Genomic DNA, 25333 nt, shown 5'->3' with positions numbered 1-25333 from the left:
AGGAGTTAAGCTGAGCCTCAGGAAAAAAAAAGGGGATAAGGTGTTTCACTTTTTGTCTGCTTCTCACAAATCAAATCTTCTTGAACTGCCAGTAAACTTCTGCAACACCAACTCTCCCATCTTCCCAAAGCCTAGCCTCTTTTGCCAGCGACAGTAACTGGTAAGCAATCTCTACATTTTTATCTCATCTCAGGAGCTTTAGCACCCTGTTTTCTCCCCTGTCCCATCAAGCAGGAGTAGTCAGAGAGCAGCTGGTGGGTAACTGGCCACCAGCTAAGATCAACCCACCACAGCCTCCAGTGAGCATTTCCCACGTTCAAACTTGCATCCTTTGCCTCTCCTTATTGTCACGTACCTCTGAGAAGTGCTCAGGCACATCAGAAGGCTCCATCTTCTCTGTATCCTCTGTTCAGGCAGTTGGAAATATCAGTAAAATCTGCTCTTTGCTTTTCCCATCTCTTCCCCAGCATGGAGAGATACGATTCTCCTAGTCAGTGTCACATGCTCCATCTCCCTGACAAGCTTGGGTAGCTTCCACTGGACTTCCTCTACTGTGGTACCCCATTTTCTTGCATTATAGAGCCCAGACAGGACTTTACAAGTACCAAACAGTGGGGAAGGATGGCTACCCTCTTGCTAGCAGCCATCCCAGGAGATGGCTGGCCACAAGCAAAACTAGTTTCCCATGAGCAATCCCAGCTCCTTTTCTGCAGTGTTGCTTCCTGGCTACCATGACCAACCCAGACTGGGGCATAAGAGTTATTCATCCCCCAGCACTGGACTTGGCAATTCTCTTTGCTGCATTCCATGTAGGGCCTGTCAGCCCATTTCTCCAGCATTTCCACATCTCTGTTTTTCAGCATATTGACTGCTTCCCTCACTTTGGATGGTGGTGTCATTCTATTGTCCACCTGCCCTTTGCTTCCATTCATCCCAGAAGGATCTAAGGCTGGTTGAGCAGGGACCAGTATCTTGAACAGGGTGAAATACACAGCAAAGCATTTTATACAGCACTTACTGGAAACCTAAGCCCTTACCTGCACTTGTTTGTAGAACAGCTTTGAAAACAAAATCAAAAGAGGACTCAGGTGAAGAACAGAGACAACAGTTTAGCCCGATTCCTCCTGTGATTAGAGAGGCAGGACAAAAAACCCTCTTTACCTTTAAGCAGTGTACACGTTATAGTGGGCTCAGAACCAAGATGACAACCTTGTGAGCAGCAGTAACAAAAGCTAGTGGAAGAGGCAGAGCTGGGTGATAAAAGGGAAAACTTCTTCCACTTGGGCACACTTTTAACAACCTGGACAACAGACTAAACAGCTGTTATCTTCTGTAAGGAACTGAGAAGTGGGAGAAGCAGAAATGTGACCACAACAGGACACTTGATCTCACTATTTCCCTTTTTGTCTATAAAAATAGGAAGAAAAGCAAACAAATTTACACAGAAAATATTTTCATAGATGTCAAACCCTGTCAAAATCAATAGCTAGATGCAACTCTTGCACTCAAAACCTAGACTTCCCTTTTAATAATTAGAGATATCAATGTAGGCTTACAAAGTTAGCCAATTCCTCAAAGGTGCTGCTGGGTTATGATTAGAGATCCCACTAAAAAATAGCACTGAAAGCTCTATAGTGCTTGTGGAGCTCTGATATTTTCAGTTAGGGACTAAATGAGAAAACAATACAGTGGTTACAGTACTTCAAATATGAATTCTGATAAATCAGCACTCCTCCAGTCTCACTCTTGATTCAAGTCAATTTTAAACAATACTGCAGCTTTTACTGCATATTTAGCTACTCAGGTAGAATACTTGTAATAGCTGCTACTGAAATAAACAACTCCTCTCTATCCACATTAGAAGGAAGCCATCATATTCCCTGTGTGGAGAATAGATGTGGCAAAAAAAAAAGCGAGCACCTAATAGTACAGTATTCAAAGCTATAAAATTGTCTCAAGCTTCAACTGACTGTAAAGAAAGAATTATCAAAATCCCAGCTTGCCATCATCTTCCCAGTAATTGTCTCACATATTTTCTTTAGAGTCAAAAAGATATAAACATGAAAAACATTCATACATGTGTGTGGTGGCCAAACAACATACTTGAGACTTTCTGCACAAAGCAAAATTAGTTCCCGCATCACCTAAAAGTACTTGTGCTGAAGCCAATTGCATTTCTGTACCAGTGCATGCAGGATGCAGCACTATTAAAGGCTTAACATATTGCTTCAGTTTAGACACAAGTATCTGCAATTTCATGTGGCAGAAGAAAGTGACACATTTGCACAGGTAAGTTTATTTTCCCTGTGTTTACAGTGCATCAATTGTAATTTTAAACCATTCAGAAAGCACGATTTCATACCAATTTTACATACTTTACATCACAGTTCAACAACGTTAACACAGTTGTATCTACTAAATCAAATGAACAAAATGGCCATGAACATTTACACTAGTCTTCTGTAAACAAGTTTTTTTTTATAAACAACAGTAAATGGAATTAACACAGACCACCATAGGAAAGAGGGATAAGCTTTTCCTTAAATAAATCACTCTGTTTATAAATACTTCAATTCTCTCAATATACATTTACAGACATAGTCGATTAAAAGCTGGTTACCTACACCGCTCTTTATAAAGAAAATGTCTAGAGATGGACCACAGTGTGTTCAATTCACCTAACATAAGAAGCAAGCATATGATTAGTAGAATGTTAAAAGTATTACTATACTTCAACCTCACTTCTGTTTGTTTACACCAACACTGAGAAGATTGTCATGTTAGGGAACTTTTACTTGAATTCCAGCAAATTACAATCGATCTTGTAGTACACATATGGGTAGTACTCCTGTTGGCTGAGGTTTAAACCTGGAATATCCATAGTTGCCTGCAAATAAAGTTTTGAAACCAGTTATACTCTTACAATTCAGACTCTATTAAGAAGTAGATGAAATATTCATGTTTTAGAAGAAAATAGGCCAGGTAAGACTTCAAGCTTAAATTTTCACATTCAAGTGACTCTTTAAATAACAGGTAAAGTTAGAACTTTTACAAATGACTAACAGTATTTTTCAAAAGTAAATACAAAGTGCTTTTTCAAAATTTAAGTAGTTCTGTATCAGTAATTCACATCCATTGCTATAGCAAACACATCATCACTACTACATCTAAACACTGTCAGTTTCTGATGAGAATGTTATAGGGTGCTGAACGATCCAGGACGTTATATAGGTTCAGCATCTTTCATTTTCACCTAAACTGTCTCACATCCTCTTTCCACAAAAAGGCCTGGAAATACATTACATTCAATATAACGTTAAGAATCTTTTTTTAATTCCACTAAACTCATGGTATCTCCAGTTAACCTTTAACTACAAACATCATCGCTTTTCAATACAAAGCAAATTAGTAGAATAAGCTTCCCAACAAACCAGTTTTTACACAAGAAAATGAGACCTCTACAGATGGAAAGGCTGATTCCATTTTGACAATGATTCAGCCTTCTTCCCTCGAGGACTACAGAGGACTGCTATGCTAACTTGCAGTCTGTATCTTTCCATCAGTAGTAGGAAAGAATGCAGTAAGAAGAAATTACATGTGACTTTTAAACCAGACAGCTCTTCAGATATATTGATTGCAACTTTAAACACCATCTGCCTTGCAAAAGTGTAAAACAGAAGCAGCATTTTTTTAAGGAGACAAAATTCTCTGTACTGTAAGAAAATGAAGAATATGAAGAGGTATAGCTTTTTAATGATGCCAGCAGACTTTGTTTAAACATGCTAGTAGCAGTTAAAAAGTACTTACATCAATGATAGCTGCTGCACTGCTGTCAAGATGTTTGTATAAGTCATACAGGACTTCCCTCAGTTTCTTCATTGTTTTCTTATTAGGCTGAAGCAGCATTGCCTGGAAGTTAACTGGCAAACCGTACCTGAGGAAGTCAAGTAGAAAACCATGGAAATGCTGAAATAAACCTTCCTTCATAATTCAAAGCAGAATTTTATTTTGAGAAAGGATCCTATTGCTGAAGATGAAATTCTGATAATTTCCATTTTTGCAAAAAACCATTCTTGTCTACAATTCATAAGGCATCAAAAAAGTAGAACTTCAAGCTTAAAATAACAAATCAGAAGCCTAAATATTTTTTAAATTATTTTAAATGCTTGAGTATTTAGCATAATTCTCAATGTTACCTGAACATAGACTAAATTTTGAACACTCCATTAGTTTACGTTGCTTATGACACTTGGTGGACAGGGTACTTAATCCTTTCTAGGAGTGTGGAAACAGCTGCCACCATTCCAGTCAGGTTCAGTTTTCCTCTTTACTCAAGTTTTGTCTTCACAATAAGGCCATAGCAGCAAGAATGCAAGTTCATGTGATTTGTTTTCTTTTTCTCCTCTGCTTTTCTCCATTATGACAACTGATCAACAAGGCTAAAAACACCTTGCCCTTTACTGACCACAGTAGGAATGTCTTCAGCTATAAAAAATAAAGGTCTTTGCAGAACAACTACAGCTGTTCTTGACTAGTAACAACACTTGTGGATAGTATGAAGAAAAAAAGCAGGTAAATTTTCTAGTTGGAATATTGAATTGAAAAATTTAGACTACAAAAGGCATGTCTCAAAAAAAAGCATAGATTTCATGATGCCAAGCTATGTTACTGAAAGTCCAAATAGTTGTTATTCTGAACTATCCAAATTTGCCATTTAAATATAAGATGTAGTTAGCTCTTGTTACAAGCAGCTCATAAAGTAACCTAAAAACCAGCAAATATGTCTCCCTGCTATGTACAGAGTATCTGTAACTCCTAAAGCAATAGTGAAAAGACTATCCAAGGGGAAGATACACAATTATCTACCTCAGATATTTCACAACTGGCAACAAGAGCTATTGCCATCAGCTATTCTTACTGCCCTACTTTTTGCTTCCTCCTTCCCAGAAGAGCAGCATTCACATGCTTCAGTTTGGTAAACCCAAGCTAGATGTGAATTCTTACGAAGTCTAGGAAAAAAAATCACTATTCAAGTCTGCCTCATTACCTTAAAACAGATTCAACAAAAACACGCAATGCTTTCACATGAATCCACGCAATGAAAGCTTCACTGAAATTAACTTTCAGCCACCGAACCAGAGGTCCCTGTGAAAGAGGGAAAAAATAAAAGCTATTCAAACATCAGAAAAAGACTCAGCCCATTATGCAAGTTTGAGCAGCTACTCAATATCTGTACCATAAAAAAGACAAGCTAAAGACAGAGTTCACTATGGACATAATGGCTTGAGAGTGTTTTGATACAAAGTAAAGAGACATTTAATGACACTTCCCATTGTCCTTTCAGTTCCCCATCTCAGTTGTCATGATCTAACTATACTAAAGATCCTTTTAGTAATATCTGATTATGTAATTCAAACACTTGTCCATTTTCAAACTTCAAACATTTTCAGCTGCAATACCAGCCCTTGGTTCAATGCATTGAGGAGCACATGTGCTGCATGAAATTCAATTATCCCAGAGCAGATTAGCTGGGTGGCTACATCATGTCATCCCTACAATGCTTTATCTGAATCACAACTTCATTAAAATTTTATGTAGCAACAACAAGTCTTAGATGTCTCACATTTCTGTAATGACCACTTTATTAAGACTTACAAACTGTTTCTTCTTGTCAGTTGACAGTCTATTCATTTCTTCTTTATCAGCTTTCATCTCTTCTTCATTGTACTGGAAGTCACGGACCATAAATCTGCATTTGGAAGTGAATAAAATCAACAGTGCCTATCTAGAGATCCTTCAAAGTATGAGAGACAGAATGCACACAAAATAAACCTTACTTATATTCTCTGGCTTTGTGCTTGAAGTCATCCACTGCCTTCCTGAACAAGGTGACATTACAAAGGTAGCTGTCTTGGTCCTCAAAGAGTACACTACACAGAAGGAAAACAAACCAAGTGTCAGAATTAACCAGGTTCAAGTCAGCACAGATCAGTCACACAGTACCACATGTTGTGCTTTATTGCTACAAGACAAGACATAAATGTAGATAATTATACAAGATTTAGTTCCCAAATTAAGCACCTCATACAGAATGTAACTGACTGCTCTTAATTGCTCCCTTCATAAACGATGGCAGCTTACAGTTCACATTCAGAGACTTCATCACACAAAACCACTTCATACAATACTTGTTCAAATTAAAACATTTTCAACAAAAAGGGCAACTGAGGCTGGTTTAGTAGTGAAACGTTTGGACTACAGATTTATTAGAAATGTGTATTATAAAGAAAAATTAAATGGATATGAAATAGAAAAATACACAAATTAAAAATATATAGGTTGGCAAAACAAAATGTTTCTTAAGCTGCAAAGATGATCCCTAGATTTACTATTTTATAATTAAAAATAATATTGCTTATTTTGAGGCTTTACCTTAGGGGAAAAAAAAGCTTGCACAGATTAAGACTGTTCCTCAATGTCATAGTGTCTTCAACACAAGCATTATCCAACAGTTTAACAAGTTGCCTTTTCTTAAGCTGGCCCTAGGCCATGGTTTCCCAATAATTAAATAAGAAGCACTAGCAGGACTTCCAAATGTGAAACTATCCAGAGCAAGTTCAGATTTTTAAAGTGGCACAGAACTGGTAATATCAGATTTTCCTGATCAAAACCTCAGTCTGCCCGATAAATTAACCACAAATCGATGCTTTGTGCTACACATGGACTTTTTCTTCAATGTGGTTACAAGGTTGTTAAAGTGGTTTAATCTTGCCCACCACAGCTTGATACCAGGGACCCAAAGAGACAAGCTACCTTTCTTTGTACACAAGAAAACCATTTACACTTCCAGCTGTGCATTCTTTGGAAGTCTTCAAAGAGTTCATACAACTTGTTTCAAGTCCTGTGAATACAGACCTAAAGCTTACAGGCCAGCAGCCAGCATTTGCTGCTTATCTCCACCACACTCCAGCTAGAGGCTGAATATATCTGACCAGAACTAGATTAACTTTTCAATCCTCTTACTCTTCTCACATAAGTTAAGTTTGATAACTTTGTAACCCTAGAGTTCATTTAAATCTTTCCTCAATTATTTGATTGATCAGATAAAGCTATAAAGCTAGACATATTGACAAGTTTTTGACCAATCTTTAAAGTTGCAAGTCTTTCCAGATAAAGAACACCCCAGAAACATAGCACATGCAAATATGAGATTTAGCATTTCACAACTTACTTGCTGGAACGTGGTACAACCATCTCTGCTAGTGTTTCATACTGCTTGACCCAGTCATTGTAATTTAACCTAGAGAATACACAGGTTATTGTTAGACTTTTAATCTGAGATTAATGGATCAAGTTTTTTTTTAAAGGTAAAAACATTTCATCACCACATCTTCCATCTCAGGTGTAGGTTGTCAGAAATATGCAAGACTCAAGAAACACTCAGTTCTCCTCATACTGCTTTTATAATTATTGATAAATAAACTATAGTGATTGCCAAAGTAACATATTTTCAGTTTTCATGTCAGTTTAAAAGTGCAACATTTTTTAAACCAAAGAAATTAAATCATTACTAATCAGGGGACCAAATGGAATTAACTGTCAAGGTTAATCAGAAACTCCTCATGCAACTCTGCTCTTTTGAGCGGAGGAATACTTCCACAATTATAAACAGGCTCCCTAGAGTTCTGCACTTGCCTGAAGGAATTTTGGAAGACCTGCCTTTCTGTAGTTAGTTGTGAAGAGGTTTCATCCTTTCAACAGCAAAGACAAGACAAAGAAAAATAACAGCTGAGATATTCTAACCACCTGCTTTCTGCTAAAGCCACTGCAAAACTGGTTTTCCTTCACTAGAGTTTGACATTCGACAGACTCTAATGGCTCCTGTGGTAAAGAGAGCCAGTGGGCTTTTCATAAATTAGCAGCTTTCTTTGCTTGCAGCTCCAGCCAAGGGCCATTTTTTCATTTTACAACAGTTTTGAGGGTATCTGTATCACCACTTTCCTTGGTCAGGGGAAATTATGAGGTTTCTGTTGTTCAAACATTTCAACTAAGAACAACCTGTTCCCCCAGCAAGTCTTTGACAGGACATAAGCAGGGTTCCAATGGCACAGACTTAGTTAAGTAAAAAAAACCCAAAAAAACAGTGTCCAGGCAATCTAAAAACGTGCAGAGCAAAGCAATAAAGAGTTCACTCACTAAGTGTGCAAGTTGGCATAGTCCTAACCAGGATAATTTAATGATTAAGCCTTTTAATGTAAAACAAGTCATATTTTTACTCAGCACTTATTTTCATAAGGACACCATCTGGAACATGACTAGTCATAGCAAACAATGGATAAGAGACATAAATCTAATTTCCATTTTCTTTAAGAAATTCACGAGCACTCAGCAGTCCTTATGAGAAGTTTTTGTTAACAAAGGAACGCCAGCACAGACGCTCACTTATCTCTCCTGAGCATCTTAACAGTTCTGTTTGCTCATCCAGGAAAGCCCCAAGTAAATTCAGATGTCATTCTGACAGTATTATAGAGTTGTGAGATCTATGATTTATATTTCTTACTGTATTCTACTCTTAGGATGAATAAACTTACTTCGGCACAATCACTAATAATGTGACCAAATATTCTGAATCAAGTACAAAGTCCTCTTTCTTTACAATATCAGCAAGACTTCTGGTTAGCAAGCTTCCCCTGCAGAGAAACAGAGACAGCCAGAACAGTAACATGTTTAAGAATTGAATTTGTCTGCATAACAGTTTCCAGTGCTTAATAATACAGCATTCTCAAAAATACATTTTACCTACACAGTTGCTATTAGCAGAGCAAACAAAATGTCCTTATATGCATTCTATATCTCACTGTCCAAAGTCACAGACATTTTTATCAGTATCTCCACTGCTGTGCATCATTTCCATATTCCAAATAGGTCACACGCTTAAATGGCCAACTTGTCTTTTTAAAAGTGATTTAAAATTACAAGAACCATTAAAACCATTAACTGTGGATTCTAGCCCATGAACCCTCAGAGTTATAACTAACGTGGTACAGACCTACATGCAGAACATCAATAAAAACTTACAGCAGTGTATTTCCTTGTATTCACAAAAGACCAAGAGCGCACACAGGGTTAATGGCGTTCAGCTGGCAAACTGCCATGGCTTAGCACAGAACTTATGTCTCACTCCTAAAACAGCTTGTCACCTACTGTCATTGGCATGATCATGGCTCTGAATCAGCCAGCAGGCTTGTGCCATTCACAGTAATGGCAGGGTTCAGGCACATTAATCAACCCCATGTGCACAGAAGAACTACTGTACCTCAACTGTACTTCAGATAATCATCACACGTACGTGACAAGACAACACACAGTCCTCGTTTAATTTAATGTCTGTGTGTACCCAACAGCTGTCTCTGCTGGTAAATTCTGAGGGAAGAAAACCAGTTAAGATGGTGTGAAGGAAAGATTTTCTTATTTAGACAAGACACCTAAGTAGCAGCATTATCACTAACAGCAAGCTCCTCTCAGAAGTTCCAGCAATTTATGCTATTTGTACATGCTTTTGTGATTTCTTAATTGCTTTTCAGTCACAGCTAAGTTAACACCAACCAGACGGCTGGTAATAAATGTTCTTTTATGACAGCTGCTCTTCAAGACTGATAAACACCTCAAAAACACATTAAGCTTAGAGTTAACATTTTCTTACGTTTTCATGATGAGATAATGTTCCTGCACTACATTAGAAAAAATAATACAACTTACGCATTCTTTCTTTCCAGATTCTGAAGATTCCCTTTCAGATTATTGTATGCCGAGGCTCTTGCTTTTAGATCATTGTCAATCTGGTTTACTCCCTTAAAAACAAAAAGGAAAGGAACTGCGTCTGAAGAACTAGAATAGAACTTATGGTCAGCTTGCCACTGCTGCTCAAGTAATCCTGGAGGATGGATTTGAGAAGGATGGCTTAATTAGCATGATTACCAAAAATGATGCATTCCCAGCTTAGATAACTTGGCAGCCAGTGGAAGAACACAAAACAAATGAAGGACTTTAGTACATGTTAAACTGCCAACCATACTCATATCAGCATGTACCCTATACTAGGAAGTGTCACTAATTTCAAATTCAAAGAATAACTCGATTAAGTGACAGCTCTCACATAGCACAGATGCCATCTCAAATGTCTTCTGTATTGACGCTGGCGTTCGCAAAACTTCTGGAAGTTAAAAGCTGAAAAAACCTGATGGATAGTTTCAGCAGATATAATTTTATTTTAAATGTTTCTAACACTGCTGTAATTTCTTCTCAACTGACAAACCCCCCACTGCAATTGCCATTACTCATTTTGACAGACATCAGAATCTGCTGCCTGTGTGAGTGAGGATGACATAAAACCAAACAGGAAAAGTAGTAATTCATTATTTGCAAACTTTTCAAATTATTTAACATCAACCTGTCGAGAGGCTTCCTAGATTTTAATTAATGTAGCTCTATCCATTTTCCTATATCTTCACTTTGGCACGTGATCACATGAAGACTTCATCTCTGTCAGGACTCTTTCTGCCTTGGGACAAAACTGTTTCAATTCCTGTGATATGATCTCCTTGGGGTCATTTCTATGGAACATAAGGCATCTTCAGTCATCTTCCTTCTCTTCTCTACTTTATGGACACACATCTGTGGCTCACAGTTAAAAATATTTTATAAACTATTTGAAATCAGATTTATGACACAGATGTCCTAAAGCTGTCCCTACAGAATACAAGCACAGCTAAACATGAAGCAAAATGGAAACCCCCAACAGGATGACTCAGGCTGAACTCCAGCAGACTTGTTTCTCTACATTTACTATCCAATAAAACAGGTCAGTGAGGACCCTAAAGTAGATGAAGAATGTAAGACAGTTGAAGTTCAGGTTCTAGAGCTTTGTTGAAGCAGATTATTTATCTAGCAGACTCTGGGACACAGAATAACATGTACTGAATATTTGATCATTTTCAACAAAGGGCATATCTCTTCATGTCCTATGTTTCTTTTCCAACAAATTTAATTTCTGCAAAAACAAGTGCTGTACTAAAAGAGCTGTAAAAAGTTCAGTGCTTCATTTTGGTACCTTCTTCTGAAGAAGCAAATACTATGTGCTAGCATCAGATATTAAGATTATTATTTTATATCTTTGAGACATTTTTTAATGTGCAAATCTTCAGAGCCATAAGACAGCCAGTCATCCTTTAACAAAAGGCCACACTGCAGGTATTTTCCAGGAATACTTACTAAATGTAATTTGTAAAATAAATTCAAGATACAGGAATAGTCCCAAAGAAAATATCAAAAATGGAAGTACTAATTGCATTCTCAGTCAGCTTTGTAGCACTTATTAAGATTTTGTAATCTCTGCAAAAAAATAATGTAATACTTTCAGGAATCTGCAGTTATAGCAAAGCACAAGTCTGCCAGCACTTACCCCCATCCCAACCCCATTATAGTCCCTACCCATCCCCCACCTAAGACTCTTTCTACACCTGAAAAATCTCTTCTTTTTTGCAAGTTATGTATTTCCAGTTAATAACACAGGCAGTTCCAAGAGCCAGGCTGCAGATTACAGAAAACAGGGAAGGGAAAAAAACAACCTGAAGAGGCTGGGAAGATCTTAAAGCAAGGATTTTCTACAGGGAACTCTCTCACTGTCTAAATCAGTCAGCCACTGCTGAGGAACCTGTATAGGCTCACAAGCAAGCTAAAAAATAAAACCCTCCATGTATGAAACACTTTGCCAAAGTAAAGATAAGGAAAATGCATGATAACTCTCAACTGAGCTTTCTTTACATCTAACAATGAAGGCTTATTTCTCCCCTCACAAGTGAGTGCCACAGCTTTCAGAATGTAAATAAGTCCCTGGTTCACTGCTAACAGCCCACAAGGTTTGACAACATCACACAAACAATACGCTAGTACAGCAAAACTGAAATGTAAACATCATTTCCTGGCAATTTGTTAGTTCAGTGATCCTAGGAAACAAAAATCAGCAAAGACATCATGATGGCCTTCAGGGAGCACTCTGCAAACCCTAGCCACATCCTAACGTATTTCTTTGGTTACTAACCGCATTGTTAGCTGACAAAACAGACAAATTGCTTTGAGAACAAGTTTTGTGCATAAATATCTCAAGTTCAAATAGGGAAGTTTTACTAAACAAGTTACCTTACCTTTGCAATAATTTCTGAAATATTCTTCAAGGATTGCTTGATTGGGTATTTGGCCATATCCCACTGGAACCTTGTTATATAGGTGACCAAGTCAACTAAAATTTTAAAGAACTTCGTTAAGATTGACAATAAAAAGACCACTGTATTATATTCTATGTAGAACTGCTCTAACAGAAGAGAACTGTAACAGACTGGACCTTCCCATGTGTGGACCCTGTTGCTTAAGAAATTTGAAAATAAACAAGCTGTAAATTATCCATGACCTCTGCCTTCAGATATTGGTTTCACCACCTCTGTAGACCATAAATGACATTTACTACCAAGTCAAGGATGGTTGGAGAACTACAGACAAGTGCAACTACTTTTTGCTCTGTGTGAAAAATGCGTGGGAGAAGGGAAGGTTATGATGGCAAAAAAGGCAGCAATGACCATGTGGCCCTCCTGAAGTGACAGGTTTGTACAGCTGTCTACAAAAGACATTATTCCAAGCCCTTCTCCACTCAATACTAGCCTCTCTTGCATCCATACAAGCTGTGATAATTCTATTAAACTGCTCTGAAAATAAAGTATTGGTTCAGAGAACAGTGCAGCTCTTTACTGAAATAAAATGCACACTGGCACCCCCAAGTCCTTCTCAGCAGGGCTGCTCTTGAACTGTTCATGCCCCACATGCCCTGACCCAAGTGCAACCCCTTGCACTTGGCTTCCTTGTACCTCAGTAAGTTTCAGGATCGTTGCCTTCCCTTCTACAGTTTTAGAATACATTAGGATATCATGGTTAACACTTTACCTCCATTGGCCAGAAGATTCTCCTGAACTTTATCTTTACTGTCTTCTAGAACATCAGCCATATATTGGGCCACCTTCTTTACAACACTGAAAATTGGAAGATAAAGATAAAAATATATTTTTTTAAAAACCAACAAAACCCCAAACCTGCCATTTGAGAAATACCATTCATAAAACTCATTTTAAATTGCCTGAGATTGGATGAAAAGTGACTGGATCAAACAAGGATGATGACTGCTCTACATCCAAACTTTCTGAGAGCACAAGCTGGGCTCAGTATCTGAAGGAGACCAATTTCTCAGTACTCCACAACTTTATTTAAAATCTCTACTGTTGCTACTCACCAGTTCTCAACAAGGTGAGGCTAGCTCCCTCACACTGGTGTTGAATTTAAGTGTAATGTCACTATATTGCAATTTTTTTTAAATTCTGTTGTACTTCCAAAACATTAAGCCCTTTTTAGAAACAGGTAGAGAGGCAGAAGTCAACAGTAATACAAACTAAACACAGGGTAACCCTGCTAATGCAATCTGACACTCAAGACTTCCTAACTGAAAAGCCAGGTATAATATTATTCACATGTGCCAGGCCAAATAGTTTCCTTTTCTGTTCAAAAATGTCTATTTAAGATTGCTCTCTTTGAAACAGAAGAGGGCTCCATGAGTTCTGGTTATGTGAAATTTTGCTACTTTTGCTTAAAATCACTTTCAAAAGGTCATTAGTTTCTTCAAAATGAATCGTTTTTGCATTTTAATATTAATATTTTTAAGTATTTCTATGGATTAGGAAATTACATTATTACTTTCTCAAAGTGTGTAAACAGTATTTCTGCTAGAATTACAAGCTTTTACTTAATTTCCTCACCACTTCCTGCACCTTTCAGGCTCAATTTTTAAAATTTTTAACAGTTCTCCAGGACCCAGCACCACACAGCACTACTGTAGAGAGAATCATCATTCATCAATGCATAATGTTTGACTATTTCATAAGAAATCCAGATTATTTTTCTTTTTTCAAGAACAGATACTGTGAAAACCAGCATCCTTAGCTTTCTTAAATCTGAGCTTGCTGACTGCCTGCAGAGGATCACTGTGATACAAAAAATGCTGAAAATAACCTGTGTATTATCAGGACTCAGCAAACCATCACATCATTATTCTAATATTTGCATCCTGGTAAAAATAAATTGTTACCTCTCCACAAATGCATCCAGTTTAGCCAGCTCATCTGACAAACCAACCAAAACATCCAGTGTCCCAACCTAGAAGCAAAGATCAAAATGCATTAGCAGATGTATGTAAACACAGAAAGACAAAACCAGCTAACAGTAAAAGCTACATCTCCCAACAAGTATCTCTCCAGAACTACATAAAATGCTGGACTCTAAGATTTCAGACATCCTGATTTACCAAAGTCACACTCTGTTTCACTTGTCAGATACCACACCCCCTCAAAGCACCACAGGATCAGATCTAACTCACTAGTTTGGTGCTCAGTTGCAGTTCTGCAATCCAGCCATCCAAAACATGTTAAAACAATGTCTATGCTAAGAATTTATTGCATTTTTCACAAAGCAGTTGCTTCAGCACTTAATTCGCTACTTTAGATCAAATGTGCAATTTCACTGATCAGGTGTCTCAGCCCTGGAGGCAACCTGGACATCAAAAACTTTGACAATACAACAGTACTGCAGCAGTAAGATCAACAAGAGTCTGGACTTTTTGCATCTTGGGTAATAAAATATCTAGCTTGTCTACAAACTTTCACTCTTTCTTCCTTTCTCCTCCAGAAAAACACTTTATTCCCTAATCTCATTTATCTAGAGTACACATTTCTTACTGAAATATTACAGGGTATAAATGAATCTTCTGTCTACCCAAGATGTTATTAACATTTAACATATTTGTAACCTAGCAACTACTTTCTATATATCTGACCACTCAAATTCACATTAGTCCTTTTCTGTTTAGCTCTGAAGCAGAAAGGAGAATTACCTAAGAAACGTCACATGAAATGACTTTCCATGCCTCACCTTCTTGTGGGCCACAAGCAGAATAAAGAAGCTCATTTTAACTAGTCACTTAAAAGCCTCAGGACAAGCAAATCCTTTAAGCAATAAGATTGCTGTCCAGTGGAGACTAAACCGCTGTTTAAATGAGCTTCAACTAAAGGATCTCACTGCTTAAACAGTTTTACTAGGACCACAGAAACCAGACTATTTCCCACTGTATATACGGTATCTTCAGCTTCTGCCCCTTTTAGGAAGCACAGTAGAAGCAAAACAAATGGCTTCTAACCCTGATGGGCCCCAACAGTTTTCAGCAATAACTCCTCTAAATGCTGCAGGCACCCTACAGTTTGAAAGCCATCCTGACTCATGTCCAAGGATATCCTGGGAGGAGACAGACATTTGGTCTAGTCCCTATTCTAACTCAGGACAATCCAAATGTGAATACAAGTTAAGGGAGTTTGAAGATCTTAAGAGGCACACTGAAGTACTCTGTGTCCTGGGCTCATTCCTTAGCAGAGACAGGAAAAAGGCATTATGCCACCTGAACTTGATCCACTCTGCAGACCAAGACCGATGACATTTTTCTCTTCAATTTTGTAAGCTTTGATGGGCTTTCACTACATTAAACTGAGCTCCAAATTCTTGTTCAAGAAACATTGAGGCATCAGGAAAGACTTTTTCTAAATGAATATACTGGGTCATAATTTTTCCATACCCTGATGATTGTATTAAACCAAGATTAAATACTTTCAGATTTTGTTACTATTTGCTTCTCACGGAATAGTTCAAATAGTTTTTTTTCCATTTTCCACAACACACTGGCAGGCCACACTAGAATGCTCAGTCAGAGATAAACCTCTTCTCTTATAGAAGAATGCTACTTCTGGACAGAGAAAAGGCAGTGCAGCTCTTTGATCAACTCCTGTACTTTGACTTGAACCTTTTCACTGTATCTCAGACAGAGAAAAGGAGCAGACAATTCAGAAGGGGAAAAAATTAAAATAATTTCTTAAAAAGGCAAAACAAAACAGTCAAAGGAAACTCTCAATAATCAGATCATAAGTTCCTATTTTTCTTCTCCAAGTAACTCCTACCATCATGAGATCAAGACGACTACTGTCGGAAAAAAATGCTTTATTTGCTGAAAGAACACAGGTTGCTGAATCTTGAAAACTTACAGAGTGAACACCTAACTTAGAAGTTCAGAAAAAAAGATAACCATTGTCTGAATGATTTCTTAGATCCACACATAAACATCAAGAGAAGTCAGCTGTTCTCTCTAAAACATCTGCAGGTTTTAATCTAGAGAAATAAAGATGGTGCAAAACAAACACCCTTCTTAGGACACGACACAGGGTTCACATACCTTCAAGTCCGGAATATTGAACTTTGAATTAGTGGAAAGGTTGTTATGTTTTGTAGTTGCTGCATGGAGCTTCTCCCATGTCTGTTGACAGGTCTTTTCCCCAGGAGCAGAAATCAGCCAAAACTCTGTCATTTTTGTGCCTTTATCTTGATGGTTGTTGATTCTGAGGATAAAGGCAAGATGCTAGCAGAAGGGAAGGAAGAGAAAGAAGAAAAAATATCTGCCATTAATACAGCAGTCAAAGCTTTGCCTGAAGAAAAACATCTCATTCCATATTACTAAAGTGCAGCTCCAGTCACTGCGAGAGATTTTACCAGAAGTATCATGTGGTTTCAAATTCATTTTTTCTTATCTTTCAAATCACATTTACACAGTTTGAATTTTTTTTAACTGCCTATCCTGTATGTTAAAGTGGGCTGAGTTTACAATATTAGCACCTTTCAACTGCAATTTCATAGAAAGACAACAAGCAAACAATCTAACTGAAAAGAAATCAACTAAACCCACATTATATTTTCACAGCTATATATATTTTCCAGCATCTGTACAACAGACAACTTTTTCTGAAAACACCAGAAAAAAACAAGAAAAATCAGACAAATCTCAACTCTGACATCTCTTTTCTAATAACTTTTCAGATTAGGACAGTGTTTTAAAGTAAATAAATGCCTAAAATTATTTAAATGCAATAAAATCTACTTTATTCTTTCAAGTAAGGAAGCTTCTCCTGGCAGCTAAAAATTTCATCCAAAAGGAGAACACTTTCCAGTCTTGATATCTCTGTTACAACTGCAAACCATCAATAAGATTACACGTACATGAGTCAAGAAAGTGTTGGTACTAAATACAAATGATGTTGGTTTACTTTGCAGACAAGCTCAGGAAGTTAAGAGTACATATGTTCTTCTGTCACCAAGAAGCAGAAACAGCTGGTTGAGAGCTACTGGATATTTTTAATAAGAGAATGAAGAACAAAATCAAAGTGTACCTTGACAGAATCTAGATGTCAAATTTTGATATCTGCAATGTCTTCTGTAGCAGCTTTGAATGAGTAGAGACTTAGCTATGTTTCATGAGCACAGACTACAGCACTCAAGTTTTTTGAGGGAGAACAAACCAAATGTTGTATTTGCTAGACCTAGTATGTGGTAGCAAACTTTGCCCAAAACAACACACATAGGTGCTTCACCTGTGTATTCATTCTAGGGGTGGCAAGTTATCAAGGGTGTTGAAATTCCAGGTAAGATACAGGCCTGGTTGCTGATTCTTTTGCTCAGCTACTTCGGAAGCCTAAAGCAGAAGTTTACCAGCCATTAAATCACTAGCATGAAGCACGGCCTGGCACAGCAGTCATCCATCCCCTTGGACTTCAGGGGCCTCATTTCCAGCAGGAGATGACACCCAGCTCCTGAGGCCCTGGACAGCACACACTCTGTGACACCTGGCACTGCACAGCAGTGCCACAAACCCAAAGGCAGACAACGCCAAGGCAGGTACAGGTAGCTGAGAAATCACAATATTTACAAGACCAGACACACAACATCAGTTATCATCATGCTACAGGGCTCCTTTGGTTAGCACCAGCTGCAGCATCTCACATAACAGGTATCCACAGGAGGTCTAGTAATTACTGATGATTTGGAACAAAACAAATTTTCCTCTTATTCAGACTACTATGATGCATTATCTTCCTCAATGCCTGCCAGACTTGGCACAAGAGAGGTTTTCCTGCACTCCACTGAACTCTGGCCCTATAAAAGCACAGCCAAGGTTACAGTAAACTTCACCTACTCAGGGAGAGACCACTACAGCTGACACACTCTCAACACTCTCAAAGTGTTGAAGCTTTTAAATTGTTTTTGTCTGGATTTCACTAGACTAGGACCAGAAAAAGTTGTGGAATAAATGTTGGATAAACTAAGTGGTGGCAGCAGCAACTTGCAAATATCCAAGTAAAAGACAGAAAAGCAGTAACACAGAAATCCAGGATCCTGCTCAGGGAAGACAAAGGGAACATTGCATTCTCATGTTTTCCACAAACATCAATACTCTCCAAAGAATATTTATAGTTTCCAGAAGTGGCACAGTTGTAGCTGCCAGGAATCATTAAGTCACTGGACTTCCCTTTCTCCCTCACCATTTTTTGTCTGTGTGATTGGTTTTCCTGAAGCTCTGCTCCATTTCTAACAGTTATGTGAAGAAACATGATTTCCCATTTCAGGTAAAATGGAGGTATTATCAAATACACACAATGGAACACAAAGCTTGGTAGAAGAATTTTAAGTGTTTTTTACATGAGGGGCCGTGAAAGCAGAACAATGGAGAATACCAAACAAGAACTGAAGAAAGGAGAAGTGCTACAGAATGGTTCGAAAAACAGATACAAATGCTGGTCAGAGAAAAAATACATACAGACCGATTGTAAAATGAAAGCCAAGCAAATTAACGAAAAGAATCACAGGATAAAGCAGGAAATACCAAGTGTTCAAAATAAAACCTAGAATAAGCAGTAAGAATGGGTCGTTTATTCACACCTCTATGACCAGGACTTTTTTTTTAATGTACACTGCTTCATCCCTATGAAAATGGATTTCCAAAAAAAAAAAATCTTTCATGCAGTATATTACAATCTAAAATAAAACTTACGAACAAGTGTTTTCAGCGCTGTACCCAGAAAAACATAGAGCGATGTCAAAAGAGAACCTCAACTACAGCATTGCATTTTTCGAAAAACAAACAGGGCAAGGAGCAGGGGACAACTGCTTCCATTTAGCTCAGTAGGAAACCTCAGTTTACTGATGCTCCTCAGCACTAAGTCCCTAGAGCGTCACTTCTTCCAGCTCCTTTTCAGAAATCACTACTGGTGCTTGGCCTCCGCGTTCCCTAAGCATAAGCGGCCACAACGAGGCAGCCGGGGAGGCTGCGCCGTGGGGAGCCCCCGCGCTTGTGCGGAGGCGACCTGGGGCTGGCACCGGGAGCGGGGGGCGCTGCCCTCGCTCCCCCGGAGCCGCCGACCCGGATCACGGGGATTCGATGTCAGCTTCCCCAGCCCGGCACCGCCGGCTCGGGCTCCCGGGCCGCGCTGTCCCTTCGCCCTCCCGCAGGTAAACGCCCCCCGCAGCGGCAGAGCGGGGGCCCGGCGGCCCCGAGGCCCGGCAGAGCCCCTGGAACCGCGGTACCGCCGGGCCCGGCCGGCGTTGCCCTTCGTGCCAGGCCCTGCGCGGCCCGGCGCCGGGGGAGGCCCTACGCCAGGGAAGGCCGGGGCGCTGCGGTAGCCGCTCGGGATAGCCCAGACACTCGTCCTTCCTTCCGTGTTTCCCTCGTTCCCTGCCCCTGCCCGCTCCCGGGCCCGGCCCCGCCGTTACCGTCACTGCTCCATCCCCGGCGCCGCCGCCCGCTCACCCGCCGCTGGGTCACGTGACCCGCGGTCAGCTGACGCCGCCGCAGCGCCGGGCACGAGGGGCGGGAGGCGGCGCTGTGACGCGGCTGCGCAGTGACTGCCGGGTGCGCTGGGGCCGCGGGTTCGAGCCCCGCCCCGGCGGCATGGCTGCGCTGCTGCGCGCCTCGCTGCCGGGGCGCCCCCGGGCACCGCTCTCGCCACAGGCACCTCAGGGCACCGACTGCCTCAGGGCCCGGGCCACTTCTGATTAATCTGGGCTTGATTAGGGAATTGGTGTGAAAACTACCAATGGCTCAGGGCGGCCCTGTGTCAAGAAGGCTTTGTACGATTCTGCCCTTTGGGCAGAGAAGGATGGTTGCGTTTGAAAGCATGTGTGTTTGTTCTTGCTGCGGCCAGTAGATTTTCCTCAGATTATAGAAACACAGAGTCAAGGAAACATTTAGACTGGAAAAGACCTCTAGGATCATCGAATCCACCGCGTTGAAGACTACTGTGTAAACCAGACTGCCACTGAGAGCCGCATCCAGTCTATCTTTAAACACCTCTGGGGATGGCGACTCCACCACCTCCCTAGGCATGGACAATCCATTCCAGTGTTTAATCACTCCTCCAGTAAAGAAATTCTGCCTGATGTCCAACCTAAACCTCCCCTGGCACAGTTTGAGGCCATGTCCTCTTATTCTACTGCCTGTTCCATATGGGGAGAGCCCGACCCCCGCCCGGCCTCAGCCTCCTCAGGGCTCTGTGGGGAGCGGTGAGGGCACAGCCGAGCCTCCTTTGCTCCGGGCAAACAGCCCCAGCGCCATCAGCTGCTGCGCCCCGGACCTGTGCTCCAGACCCTGCCCCAGCTCCGCTGGACCCGCTCCAGCTCCTGAATGTCCTTCCTGAACTGAAGGGCCCGGAATTGCACATAGCACTCGAGATACGTCCTCACAAGCGCCCTGTAGAGGGGAAAAGATCAGCTTTGGGAAAACACACAGTGCTGGAAAAGAGTGTACTTCAGGGATCACAACTATAGGAGCGGGTGCTGGCGTGCTTTACTGCTGTCAGTCTGCCGTGAAGGGCTTGAGAAAAGAGGAGGCTTGCATGCAGGTGACAGTGGGAAAACATGCACTTGAGAATAAAACTGCTGTTTTATTTTGGCACCTAAGCCCATTTGTCTTAGCTCAGAGTAGAAATGCTGAGTGAAAAAGAGCAGATTGTAAATTGCTCTATTGCTAGCTAAGTTGCGTGAAACTGCCTGTCATGGTAATTCACAACATTATCTGAAGAAAGCAGAAACTGTACACAAAAGGCAACTATTTTGGTTTGCTGGTTTTAGGGAAACAAATAGTTTGTTCCTATTTTTCTTCAATTGTTTGTGGTTTTTTTTTTTTCTCTTTTTCCAAATAAGCAAGAGTTGGAGCCATTATATAGCCGTGCGTGGCTTGTGGGGAAGTGCAGCAGAGAGAAGGCACAAATGTGACCAGAGATATCAGAAAGGTGACTTCACACAGTTCCAACCCAGCCAAGGATGCAGCTTTGTGACTCTGGGAGCCACTTCAGGCCTCCAGTCCTGTGCTCTTCTGCCTTTAGGCATTTAAAGATGCAGAAGCTCCAAACTCTGTTTAGTTGAAGTGTGAATGTTGTTAAACAAGACCTGATCTGACAAATCCGTTTTCCTTCAGCCATTTATGTTGTCCTTCAACCACCAGAGGCTGCTGAAAATGTTCCCATTGTCGAAATGCCCACAGCCCTTTAAAATGCTCTTACACACTCCTACTGGTACAGTTTTGTTAGAGGCTTTTCTCATATCAGTATAAAAAGACTTACCCTAAACTAACATAGTAAAACAGAAACTTGCCTACCTTAAAAGTGGGCAAGCTTATTTTTAAATCCCAAATTAACAATTACAGCGAGAATAATTTCTTAATATATGCATTATTGAGTTTTCAATGAAAAATCCTATACAATTTCACAATAAGCACATTTTCACATTAGTATTGCAAGCCATTTCCTCAAAATGTGGCAATATGTGCCATATTCAAACACTAACCAGCAAATGCAAGACATTATCTGTGTTATTTTTGGAACAAGATAAGATTTTTTTGAGTGATCCATAGCTCCAAGCTATCAGACGGAAACTTGGCATTGACATCTATAAATAAACAGAGTGGTTAGTAAATGATACTCTAAAAGTCTTTAAGAGACTAACAGCAAGCATTTCTCACCTGCAAAATGACAACATGCCTGTAAAACTGCAGAAGGGGATTCTGAGAATAAGGACCTATGATCTGCTAAAGTCCACTGCCTAATTGTGATTGGTTTTATAATGATATTTGCCATTTGATTAACTGATATCAATGAGGTACAAAGCAAGGCTGTAGGCAATCAATAACTCTTCACTAGAAGACAAAAAAAAAAAAAAGGAAAAAGTGATTAGCACAAATCAAACAAGCAGGATATTAGCACCCATGGAATAAATGCACAATACCAGTGAGCTGCATTATGGTCATTAAATGAGCTGTTGGTGGGAAACCCAAGCCAGATGTGTAATCATTATAAATGCTGTTAGGGAGAAATCTGTAAGTAGCACTTAAAACCACAGCTGCTACAATAGGAGTAGATATATGGTAGATTAAACAGATATGTTCACTAATATTTTTATAATAATATTTCCCTGTACTATTGCTCCATCTGGCCTGACAGGGATATTTTGTATGAAGACTCTGAAGCCTGGAAAAAAAATAGACACTTCTTCTTTTTTTATGTATTGAGAAATCTATTTGTTGAAATTTCATTCAGGGAGGAGGGAACTGTTATGTGTCTTTTTGACCTCAGTTATTTTCTGTTGTATTTTTTAAAAAGTAATTATCTATTTAAATCATTGCATAGAAGTTTTGTTCTATAATAAAAATATATGTCAAGAATTACTTTGGGTCAGGTCTCTGTGAAGGCCTGTATTCAGCTTTGAATATCTATCTGAATGACTCGTTTTTGTTGAATACTCTTATTATGCACAGGCTAAACACAGATTGGCTTGAGTGTGCACCGGGCTGCACAGAGGTATTTGAGATAAAACTACTTAGGATTGAGAAAGCTTACCTGGGAGTTAGCAAGGAGTGCTGGGGGCAGGGCTGCCCTCAGACACCGTCTTTTACCAGCTGCATGAAGTGGTTGCTCTTTTAGATCTCTAGAGCAGAAACTAGAACACATGAGATAGGTTATGAAAGTAGCTGCTGCTGTTTGAAAATCCTGGTGATGAAAGTAACCCTACTCAGGTTTTTTATACGACCCCAAGCACGTGTGCTGCACTGGGCAGCGGTGGGGAGTCCCCAGTGAGGAGCCCAGGGCAGCTGGGCAGGAGCCTCGGCCACAGAGCCGATTGCAGGCAGCTGCCAGGAGCCATCCAAGGGCTCTGTCCTGCAGAAACCTCTGAGCTGTGAGCCGGGACTGACATTCCACATCCCCTCACTGCAAGGAATGAACGTGGTGAAAAGATTTTAGCTTTTCATTCTACTGTGATGGGTCTTGACATCTCTGGTCATTTTTGAGGGAAATACGAATTTTATTTGAATTCTGATTATTCACCTATTCTGAATTTATTTATTTGATTCGTAGCCAAGTTTCCTCCAATTATTATTGCAGAGCTGTGTGTTCTTCTTTGATATGTGGACAAATACAGCAGAGATCATCAGAGATGGTACATATTTCCCTTGCTTCTTGGTGTCCTCTGAGGCTTCTCCTATACTAAGAAAAGCTGACAAACTAACTTGCTGAAGACAATGGGAATATTATCATCAGTTCTAACGTGATCATAATTTTAAATTATTTTTTATTGATATATCAGTGGGATTTTTTTTTGTTCTGGTAATAAAGGTGGTAAAATAAGGATGCTATACAATTTGCAAAACTAAAGCTCTAAAAATAGAAAGTTATAATTTTACAGCTGAATAATATCTGTAGATCAAAAGGTAGGGAAGAATAATATTGCTGTAGTTATATTCCAGTATCATGTTGTGCAGTATTCAAATATCTGAAAAACAAATACAATTAGGTAAGGTCATAATGTTCTCTGTAACATGGGTAAACTGCAATATAAGACCCCATCCTGCAGCTTCCATCAGTTTGGCTGATATGAGAATGAAATAAAAAATACTATTGTTTTCCCAAAATTATTCAAAGAAAGTGGAGAAAAAAAAAATTCTATTACTTTGTTATTTATTTTTCCTGGAGGTGCTCTTTTGAAAGCATTTTAATAAAAAATACCTATCAAAGCACACTGCAGTTTAATCTTTCCTGATGTTGCCTGGGAGACACAAGCCTAAAGATTGAAATGTAAGTCTTTGAAAAAAGACGTTTGCAAACTGTAGAAAATATTTTTTTCTTCAGGTAAGCTTTGTGCCAGAGACAGAATGTCACTTTCCTAGCTGCTTCTGTGTTTTAAAACTTCATCCCTGACTTTCAGCTTCAGTTCAAGTACTTGAGGCAGGTAATAAATCTGAATTTTACAAAGTTTTTAAAATTCCTAAAGTACCACAATTGACATTGAAGTCACCATTTATATGTATTTATGCATATGAGCATAAATTTAATTATTCCATACAATGTGGGCAGCGTGTTCAGGACAGGTGCAGAAAGATTTAAACCATCATGCCGGAAAAGCTGTGGGGCAGGCTGTACTCTGACAGAGCTGAAATCCATGTCCCAAGCCTTGTTCCAAATCAAGCTGAAGGAAGCTATGAACAGCATTTGTGATCCCAGTTTGTACTCCGCATGGACAGCATTGACCCTGCCTCCCTCATTCCAAACAGAACAGAGTTCTCATATACTCTGCTGTTATTTGGGAGAGCACCTGATTTATGGAAGGGAGCACTGGGAAGCTCACTATTGCCATGGATCTGTGTTTCAGAGCCCCTCATTGAGAGTCCTGGTGTAGAGACAAGCTGATGGGGGCTTCTTGTGGGGCCCTAACTCCAGGCTTGCGTTGATAGAAGGGGCTGGGAAGGCTGTAGCCCTGTACAGTGTGCAACACCTGGGGACACATTCAGCTTTGTGGCTGCACAGCGCTTCCATCCACACCCTGCTGCATCCAGATCTCGTGTTAGTCCCATTCCCAAATAATCCAAAGTCAGGCAGTTCCCTCTTTGTCCAGTACACCTGTATCTTCAACAGAGCCCAGCTGGCTGGGCTCAGGCAGCAGGACTTTGCAGGGTGCACAGCAAAGCAGTGCACAGTTACTAATCTGTACAGTAGGAGAAATCTCCAAGTCCAGAGGGGTCTGTCAGCAGAATGGTTGGATGCTTTAGGAGCTGAGGGAGAAACCATGAACAAGGTCTCGGAACACCAGTGGTGCCAGGTATCACTTCCCTGGAGTTAAATGCCTGAACCCTACTGGGAACCTACACTGAATTACAATTCCATTTAGGTAATTTCATTATCACAGAGTAGTATTAAGTGAGTTATATGGCTGTATATTCTGAAAAATGGAAGCTATATATAATCACATCAGTAATAGCAATAATGGGTTGGCAATTTATGTTTTATGACAGATTCAGAAGATACGAGTGACAATAAAATACCAG

At 39.8% G+C, this 25333-nt stretch overlaps 1 protein-coding gene across 1 annotated transcript; it reads right to left on the bottom strand.

The window, feature by feature from the left end:
- Window positions 1-2280: 2280 nt before the first annotated feature.
- ATP6V1C1 (ATPase H+ transporting V1 subunit C1) lies at window positions 2281-19826 on the bottom strand. Its single transcript, XM_041470846.1, has 13 exons — window positions 19735-19826; window positions 16370-16552; window positions 14186-14253; window positions 12994-13079; window positions 12204-12298; window positions 9760-9851; window positions 8592-8690; window positions 7232-7300; window positions 5838-5930; window positions 5656-5749; window positions 5048-5145; window positions 3808-3934; window positions 2281-2887 (listed from the first exon to the last, which is right to left on the bottom strand). Exons 2-13 carry the CDS (start codon window positions 16499-16501, stop codon window positions 2792-2794), a joined length of 1149 nt encoding a protein of 382 aa, XP_041326780.1. The 5' UTR covers window positions 16502-16552; window positions 19735-19826; the 3' UTR covers window positions 2281-2791.
- Between the last annotated feature and the right edge of the window lie 5507 nt (window positions 19827-25333).

The sequence above is a fragment of the Pyrgilauda ruficollis genome, unplaced genomic scaffold, assembly GCF_017590135.1.
Source record: "Pyrgilauda ruficollis isolate IOZ18807 unplaced genomic scaffold, ASM1759013v1 scaffold25, whole genome shotgun sequence".
NCBI lineage: Eukaryota > Metazoa > Chordata > Aves > Passeriformes > Passeridae > Pyrgilauda > Pyrgilauda ruficollis.
The sequence above is the reverse complement of the archived record's forward strand: the minus strand, read 5'-3'. Positions and strand labels throughout refer to the sequence as shown.